General features: G+C 38.9%; 1 protein-coding gene and 1 non-coding gene across 2 annotated transcripts in view; one reads left to right on the top strand and one right to left on the bottom strand.

Moving 5' to 3' along the window:
* The first annotated feature begins 797 nt into the window (after nt 1-797).
* The window catches only part of LOC103151729 (multidrug resistance-associated protein 5), a 37,613-nt gene continuing 28,581 nt past the window's right edge, over nt 798-9,829 (top strand). Inside the window, exons 1-3 of the mRNA XM_007571926.2 lie at nt 798-1,194; nt 4,235-4,426; nt 6,432-6,587. Of these exons, the coding sequence (XP_007571988.1) occupies nt 4,245-4,426; nt 6,432-6,587 (338 nt within the window). The 5' untranslated portion in view covers nt 798-1,194; nt 4,235-4,244. The remainder of the gene's footprint in view (nt 1,195-4,234; nt 4,427-6,431; nt 6,588-9,829) is intronic.
* On the bottom strand, nt 8,228-8,300 carry trnav-uac (transfer RNA valine (anticodon UAC)). The gene has a single exon. It is a non-coding gene; the product is annotated as a tRNA-Val (tRNA).

Below are 9,829 nucleotides of genomic sequence, written 5' to 3'. Positions count from 1 at the left end.
TTATTGTTCACAATAACATTTGGTTGAGACTGTAATTGCAGCCTACAAACACTATTCAAAGAGATGTATTGTTCTTCCATCCATCCATTTTCTTTACACCCTTGTCCCTTAATGGGGTCGGGAGGGTTGCTGGTGCCTATCTCCAGCTAACGTTCCGGACGAGAGGCGGGGTCACCTGGACAGATCGCCAGTCTGTCGCAGGGCAACACAGAGACAAACAACCATGCATACACACACTCACACCTAGGGGCAATTTGGAGAGGCCAATTAACCTGACATGTTTTTGGACTGTCGGAGGAAACCAGAGTACCCGGAGAAAACCCACGCATGCACAGGGAGAACATGCAAACTCCATGCAGAAAGACCAGGGCTGGGAATTGAACCCAAAACCTTCTTGCTGCAAGGCAACAGCTCTACCAACTGCGCCACTGTGCAGGTGTATTGTTCTTCCACAGTGTTAATTTTATTTTTGAGAGCAATTGGCCTAAATCCTTCATATTCAAAGAAATGCATTGACGCATTACTTCTAAAGCATTCTTCAAATTCGTTTGAATGGTTAATTTATTCAGTACTTATAGCTTTTTTCAATATTTGCATTTAATGAGTTTTCAGAGGGGGAAAAAAACCTATAAAACCAAAGGGTTTATGCAAAGTATTATCCTTTTCATTTTGTCTGATCTTCCTACAAAGACACACGATTTATTAATTCAGAGGATAGCCAATCGCATCTATTGTTTTCCTTAACTACGTCAGGGAATAGCCAATCAGATTCCTTGTCACGTTTTCTGCTCCGCCCATTGTTTTTCTTTCCGTTACCAAGGTGACCGCTCAGCCGAGTTACCGGTTGGCGGAGCCGCTGTTACATCAGAGTGAAGCCGGGATTTCCTCTTCCCCTGCCGGGCTGTGTGACCGCCTTAGGTCGTTATGTGACGGAGGAGCAGAGCCGTGGACACCGCTGGGAGGAAGCAGCACGCACTACGTACACGTGAGGCGGAAAGTTTGCCATGTTCAGAGCCAGTGTTTCCATCTGAGCACCGCGGCGGCTCTGCAGGGAGATGTGTCCGCACGACGTCGGAAAAGTTTAAAAAGCTAAAAGAGGAGGCGTCATGACCATCTTCAGCTGCTCTTTTTGATTTTCAGCACGCTTCACATTTGAACTGCTACCAAAGCGACCCGCGACTGGAGGAACTAAACGTAAGTGATAACAAGTGGGAATGTACAGTACTCAAAATAACTGTTAAGCCAGTTATACATTCTCGATATCATAAAGAGCTCATTGTAAAAGTGTTGTTGATGAAGTGATCTCTGGAAGCCTTCTGAAGTTTTTAAGTTGGACCTTTTGACTGCCTTGGTTATACCTGGCAGTCAGGTTATACCTGACCTGGCAGGTATATGTAGGTTTCTACACATAAACCTGTCAACAGGTTTCTGTGTAGAAACCTGTTGACAAGGTTTCTACACAGATTCATGTTTAAATTTGACACTCCGATACAAGTTTCTAGAGTTTTTAGTGCTTTTTGCCTGGCCCAGTGTCAATAAAATAGCTTAATATGAGTTTACTGTACATAGTTCTATCAAGCTACAGGTTGGATGGATGGAGGGACAAGTAGTTTTAATGAATGAAGGGGTGGATGGTCAAGCAGTTTTATAGGATGGATGGATGAACAAACAAGTTATTTTAATGGATGGATGGATGGATGTCAAGCCATTTTAATAGATTTATAATACACCCAAATCAGTTTTATTGGTTTGATGGGTTCTATAGTTGTTTCCAGACTGTACAGGAACTCAATGTTCAGTGTGCACTTCTCAGGTAAATGGTACATAAAATACTTTTTTTTTTTTTACTGAACACAATCCATCCAGGACCTAACAAAGGGCCTTGGAGATACCTGCTTCTTTAGCTGAGTATCTGTGTTAGCTGGACAGAAGTTGAGTTATAAAGCAGTCAAACTTCAAAAACTTGCAAAAAGCAACATATAATAGAACAACTTTAAAAACCTGACTGATTAAAATCAAGATATAAAGACATAAGAAATTACTTTAAGATCGGATCAGACAACTAATTTAACTCAACTAACATTGTTAACATGCAGGAATTCTGTTCAAAATTCTTAAGTGTTTTTCCCTGTCCATTTTTCAGCTGGAAATGTTTGTTTTGTTGACACAATGTCTACAAGTCAGTACTCAAGTTAGTACAGTGTGTCAGAAACCTGCACTGTCTGGTTTCTGACCAAACTTGACTAACAGGTATGATCATTTTTTAGATCATTTGCTTTGTTTAAAACACTGTCATTGCATGAAAGCAAACTTTGGCTGCCTTAAGCGCACATTAAGTCGCCGCCGCGCTGAGTCACAGCCATTAGAGAAACTTCACACACGAGGGCTGTGGATTTGTGTTTTCCCCTAACCTCTAAACTTTGGTTTTTGCTGCATCAACAGTGACTGTATTTCTGCATATTTCCCAACACTACTTCTGGTATCAGTTTCTGTTTTGCCCCAGCTGAGCTGTCAGTATTGAATCTCCTCACCGACTGCTTTCCCAGGACAGTATTGTGGCCCACACCAGGCCAGGCTGACCTTGTAATGGAGCTTTTCTACAGAAGGGATCAGTAACGGTGTACGGGACGCGCTGGCACAGCTCAGACACCTGCTTCTGAGCACTCGCAGCGGCTGGCAAGCTGTCTTTAAATAGATAAGCGCTGTATGCTAGAGAGAGGTGCTGACCTGCGAGCAAGGTGGTGTTTTTTTTTATAAAAGACTATCTGCATCGCAGAGGGTGATTCAGCAAAACACTGCTCTTCTGTAATAGCTCTTGGGGTTAAAGGAAGACAGAGCAGGTGGATTACTGTGTTTTATCTATTCCCACTGAGAGTTTGGCTGAAAATGTCAGCTTAGGAGTGATTTTTTTTTAAAAAAAGCGCATACCATAGCATTTCACACCAAGATAACCTGTTGCCTGTTAGAAAGTACATCAGTCCGTTAGATTTGTGCATTTCTGTGAAGATTAGTAAGTCAGCTGACAGGAATGTGGAGAACAGTGAAGCTTTCACAGCTTTCAGCTCATCATATGTTAAAATGTCTACAGGCAAAGCAAATCCTTTAAGGCTGGGTTTTTCATTTGGCATAGAAGCACTTTGGCATTATTGCTGCAGTATAAGGTTACGCAATCTTATGTCAGTGATGAGAGAGTTGGACCACATCATCATAGTTTGTGTCAGTACATCCTAAAGATTCTCAAAAGATCCCTTACAGCAAGTCAGATTTGTAAGTCAAGGCATTTAAGCTGCAACTGAAGTTGTTTCAAATATTATTAATATCCTCTTAATATATTTGTACTTGATTTGCACCCTCATTGTAACTCTGTCTTCTGAGGCGAACATAACGTTTTATGTTTAAAAGATGATCAGAGGTTTTTCCTTATTTTTATTTTTACTGAATAGCTTTCAATTTTTGTAAAGGCAATGCAAATTTGATTACGACAGTTTTATTAAGCAAAAAAAAAAATTATTGCAGCTGCACCGTAAAACAGGGGAAATAATTGTCCAAACAACCCAAAAATGATGAACAGAAGTCTACAAAAATAACAAATCAGCAGCAAATTATGCTGCCATCATGAGCAGCAAATTATGCTGCCATCATGAGCAGCATAGTCTCTAGAAAAAACTTTTGCGAGGGTTATTTTCATGGCTGCCTCATTATGAAAATGGAAATATTTGAAATCTCCCTGTTCAATCATTTTGTTATTTAAAGTAGCTTTTAAATAACTTTAAAAATCTCTTAAAGTTAAAATAACTTAACTTTAAATAGAGTTCTGCACTACGTTCTTTCCTTCTCGTACTTTTAAAATATTCAGCTTTTAACCAACTATCTCCCATTTCTATCTTCTTAGTTTTGTTTGTATCAAATAAAAAAAAAATCCATCTTAAATCTCCTCTTTCATGAACACAGATGTATACTTCAGGACTGAACGACGAGTTTCCAGCTTACACATATCAATAACTGTTTGCTCTGTGGCATGCAGTGTATAAATGTTGACTTATTGAAGAATTTTAATAAAAACATATCAATCTACACACAAAGCTCCTGCCATGATCCAGCGCAATCAGTTTTTAAAATTGACTAGTATCTTAAGTAGCGGTGGTAGTTGTTGTTTTATGTCAGTAGCTGATGCTGATATAAAGCATTTAATTTATTTTTTTTAATCAGTCTTCTTTTTTTTTTAAATCTGCAGCGGCCCCGCCATGTTCCCTGATGCCCTGGATGCAGCCGGCCGGGTGGAAGGCCTTCCACTATCCTCTCCACAGCCGCTGCCCCAACTGGATGAGGAGGAGGACAGCGAAACATCGGTAGAGAGGGGGCCGAAGAGACGAGGCCGCTACCGCAAAAGCCTGCAGCTTTTAAAGCCCTTCAGGATAACACACAAGTCAGTCATTTATTTAATGTTTATGTCTTTTAACATAGGCGACAGCAGACTGAAACAGATATATACATGCATGAATCATGAGCATCAATTTCACATAAATGTTGTGCTGCCAAGCTTCTGGCATATTTTGGACCACAAATTTGACCACTCTTCTTGGCAGAATCGCTGCAATTTATTTAAATTGTTTTGTGACCTGGCAGTGACCCAGATTTGAAGCGTAGTCCCCCAGATTCTCTGAATATTTGAGGCTTACTGTTCTGCTGGAACACCGAATACCGCCTGAATTTCAACAGTCTCACCCAAATTGTGATGCTCGGATTGAATAGAACTGGTTATAATGTCCAGAAAGAATCAAAGGAACAGCGATGTTCAAGTGTTCAGCAATGTTCAATTTGTCATGAGCTGAAAGATATTTGAACGTCAGTGTCACAGTTTCCAGTGAATAACTTCTGCACCAACAGGGACTGAAAACATAAAAACCAAGAAAGAAGTTTCAGTCACAATTACAAGTTTTACTGGATGATAAGTTGTCCAAGAAATTATTGTGATAAACAATAGCATTGCTGTTTTGAGAGCATTTCCAAGCAATATAAGTATTTTAATGGCATAAGAATGCAAGCTTGCCCTCTTAATGAATAATAAATTTGAATTTTGTTAATAATTATTTCGGACATTCTTAATATCCAAAATAATTAACACAAACAAAGTAACAAAAAAACAATAAGTAAAGCAGAAATAAGAACCACACACGACTGAAAGCATAAATGAAATAGATTATAAAGTTAACAAAACTGCCCTCCCAAAAAAAATTGGAATTATTAGAACAGAAATCATAGAGCTAATTTTAATTTCTCATGTGTTTAGGAGATTTATTGCTTATTGTGACAGGCTTTGTTCCAGTTTAAAATTCCACTAATGTATAAAAACTGCCTGCATAGACAAGCCCAATACTTTCTAGTGAAGGGTTTAAGTTCAGACAAGCTAAAAACTAATTAATTTGTTCCTCAGTAGAAAGTATAGTGTTTGGTAAAGTCAAAGAAAAGTTTTCAAACCCTAGAAAACTCTTAGCAACGGCCGGCCATGCTGGTGGCAGCATCATGCTGTGGGTTTGTGGAAATGGAAGACTGTCTCTAAATGTGTCAATATTACTTTAAAGTATCAGCTTTGTGGTTTAAAATTTGACACAACTGTGTTCCAACAGGACAATGAACCCAAACACACCAGCAGGCTGGATTTGGAATGCATAAAGCAACAAACATGAAGCTTTATAAGTCTTGACCTCCAGTATAATGCTGACTGCTGGTGGCTGGAACAAAGCTTATAAAGAAATGTGGCTTTCTTGTGGGATTTAAACCCCCTGTTATGATTATTTTGATGATGGCACTGGACAAAATGTAACGTTTGTTACTGGCTTCTCAATCTGTGACTGTATATTGTAATTTTATAATGTGAAGCATTTTGAACTGCCTTGTTGCTGAAATGTGCTATACAAATACGCATAATTGATTGATTGAGCGAACCAAATATTGATGGGCAAGCTGAGTGTTTAAACTTTTGATCCTGTGGATTTAAAAGAAACAAGACTAAACTCAAACATTTAATGTTAATGCTTCTCTCTGTGACATTATTAAATGCATATGACATACATTGTGTGTGCATTTCACTCAGTGGTTTTCTGCTGACTGTTGGGGTGTAGCAGGAGGCCCTGATAAGGGCCTCCTGCTACACTTATCCCTCGGTGGGAACTTATCCCTCGGTGACACACAGCACCATGTTTGAGCATGTCTCACCTGATAAACCCCTCCTGCCCTGCTGTTTTTCACTCCTTTCTCAGATTTCTGTGAAGAATGTGCAAATTGCTGTCCAAACACTACAGGCAGGGTTCTCCCGTTGCTGACTCTGGCCATCAAAGTCACCTCTTCCATGAGAAATAACATAGCATCTCCGTGTCAGCGCTGCACTTTTAGGGCTCTCACAAATTTCCACATCTTCTGCTCTATTCCAGGCATCAGCACCCAGTTGATAACGCCGGCCTCTTCTCTTTTATGACTCTGCAATGGCTCTCCCCGCTGGCACTGAAGGCCTACAAGCAGTCCAGCTTGTCTTTAGATGATGTGTGGGGATTGTCTTGCCACGAAGACTCAGGGGTCAACTCTCAAAGGTGAGATTGTCCTCTTGAAAGTGACCGGAGGTGTAAAAAGGCAGATTGTTCTGGAAATACTGGAGACTTTGAACAAGTTCAAAGATGGAACTGAAGAAATGTGAAAGTTGTTCAGTTTTCTTTTGCTATAGAAAGTACTACAAGGACTGATCCCATCTAATTTAGTTTTAGACTTTAACCTCAATATTTGCTTTATTTCCCAAAAGACCCAAACCTACTGGGACTTTTCTATTTTGAGTGGCTGTCCTGTCATGAGGAGAAAAAGAAAAAAATAGCAAGAGGAAAAAAATCAAGTTTCCTTTTATTATTTAAGAAAAAAAAAAGGTATATCAAATTGAGGAGGTTTTACATTAATTTATATATTGATAAAATCCTTTATCTTAGATTTTCCACTTCACAGTTGTTCAACTAAATAGTCATTCTGATTTTTCAGTTAGTGGCAGAAAACCTACAGAGTCAAAGAAATAAAAAAAGGTAATTTGCCTCCTTTTAGAGCCTGTAGACCAGGGGTGTCAAACTCAATTTCACCGAGGGCCACTTCAGCATATTGGCCCCCCTCAACGGGCCACCTTGACGGTACAAATCAGGAGTGCATCCCTGCTAAAACACCCCAGACAAAAGGTTGACTTCCCTCATTCAGTTCTGTAGAGGCTTATAATGAGTCAATGGTCCAGGTGTGTTAGAGAAGGAATGCATCTGAAGTTGCAGTTAGTAGCTCTGGAAAACTAGACTCGGGCAGCCCTAGCATAAATGTTTAAAAATACAATGTTAAAAATAAATTAAACACCACCTCATATAGTTAAATAACTGATTTCATGTGTTGAAGTTTTAAATATTACATTTGAGTTTCCATGGATGTAAAATTACTGCTCAGTTTTAAAATTACAATATTTAAATCAGTGTTTAAAACAAACAAAAAATAAAAAGTCACATGGGTAGACATGATAGACTTTACACAGAGATTTAGTCTCAGAGGCAACTGAAATCACTTAATAAAAAAAATCCTTTCTGAATATCATCTCATGGTCTCTGAACTAAATGCGTCTTTCTGACCGGGAGCTGACAGCGTGTTGAAGAGTTATGGACCGGACGCTTTGGAGCGACAGGTTAGGAAGCGCATTACAAACCTTTGGTTGAAATGTAGTTTGTAGTCAATTTGTGCTCAAAACCTATTTTAAGTCAATCATCGGCCTATAAGATGCTGGGGGGCCACATGTGGCCCGCAGGCCTTGAGTTTGACACATGTGCATTACGCCACAGAACTGCCAATTGGCAATTGAAGTAAAGTAGCTTCGATTTCAAAGAAGCCAACTGGCAAATGAACCATCACGAAAGAGGAAGGCTCTTGTTGTCTCACTGCACCCCAAGAGATGCATAACCTACATAAACCATTTCTGTCTGGTTTTGAACCAGAGACCTTTTGCGTGTAAAGCAAACGTGATAACCACTACACTACAGGAACTGAACTCCTCTGCTTTGTTTCAGTTTGAGGTTCCAAAGTTGATGATGTGAGATGCAACGCATGAAAATTTCAACTGAGGCTTGTACTCTGATGCCTGGAATCAGAGTACAGACCCTGACACCACAGAACCCTTGTTGACCTTTAGTAAACACCTGTGATGAATAGAACATACTAAATCTGTTTCTGTCTGGTTTTGAACCAGAGACCTTTTGCGTGTAAAGCAAACGTGATAACCACTACACTACAGAAACTCATGCTCTTTGCAGTGTTCCTGGTAGATGATCTACATTCTGTTAGAGACTAATGTCAACGATGGGCATGGAACAATGTCAAATACTTATACCACAGATCCTCTCAGAGAGCACAGTAACTTAGTGAACAAACTGTCAGACTTATACTTATGCCTAATTTCACATTACAGTCCATAAACTAAGCGTAGGATCAAAAATTTGTATTGCAGATGTCATTAGCAGAGACAAATGGTTCTACAGAGACTTGGCTAAATGGCTAAAAAATAAAATCAACACTTATAAATAAAAAATGGTTCAAAAATAAAATTAACACTTTAAAATAAAAAAAAAATATCTCTGAAATACAATCAACACTTGAAAATTAAAAATGGTTCAAAATAACATCAACACTTCAAAATACAAAATCTCTGGAAAATAAAATATTATGTATGTTGTTTTGAAAAACATTAGAATATAAGCACTTTTATCAAATCTTCATTGTGGTAAGATTATGAAAGTTCTTCTTAAATCCATGGAAACTCATCAATTTGTAAGGTAGGTGAGTTAGCTCAGCAGGTTAGAGCACCGTGCTGGTAATGCTGAGGTCATCAGTTCAAGCCCCATATCAGGCAATTCATGTGTAAGGTCTTTCACACAATCAACACTTCAAAATAAATAAGGGTTCAAAAATAAAATCAATACAAAAATAAAATCAACACTTCAAAATAAAAAAGGGTTCAAAAATAAAATCAACACTTGACAAAAAATAAGGTTTCAAAGATAAAATCAACACTTCAAAAATAAATAAGGTTTCAAATATAAAATAAGGTTTCAAAAATAAAATCAATACAAAATTAAAATCAACACTTTCAAAAGTGGGTTCAAAATTAAAAATGGTTCATTTATGTTTTCGCATCCACCTGAATAATATGTAGTTGCGCCCCTGGTTGTGTTAATCCATTTGAGGAGCCGGTAGTTTATCTTGAGAAATAAATGACGATGCAAAAGTTAATTAGACTGTAACATGCGCAGTCCGCTGCTCAACCACTGCGGACGTGGCTCCGCCGTTGCAAAGAATAAGACACCACTGGAAGTAACTCATCCAGCGGATTTAACAAATGGAGCCTTCTGGGTTCACGTTACCCAGAAGAGCGGCGCTCTGGAGGAGCTGCAGACGTAACATCTGTCCGTTGGAGAAGCGAAACCACGCAAAAATAAACAAATAAATAATAATCCTGGTAAAAGCACACACCGGACAGGGTAAAACACTCACAGAGTTCAGTTGATCCGTTTGGATCAGACAGATCCAACTGACTGATGAATTAGCACAGATTTTTCTGCAAATGGAGACCAGGAGGAAGTGCGTTCAGACCCCAGCGGGTGAAGTGATGCTAATTTAAGTGAAGTCGCTTAATTTAATTTATTAAAAGTTATTGGGGCCTCAGTCAGTGGTTTTTGTCACTACGAGAAAAATGCAGATACATTTATCTGCTTAATCTGTGACGGGATCTGGATTCACGGTGAATATTAACTAAACCGCATAAAATGCG

Source organism: Poecilia formosa, unplaced genomic scaffold (genome assembly GCF_000485575.1).
Source record: "Poecilia formosa unplaced genomic scaffold, Poecilia_formosa-5.1.2 Scaffold290, whole genome shotgun sequence".
Lineage (NCBI taxonomy): Eukaryota > Metazoa > Chordata > Actinopteri > Cyprinodontiformes > Poeciliidae > Poecilia > Poecilia formosa.
This window is presented reverse-complemented; position numbering and strand designations above follow the sequence as displayed.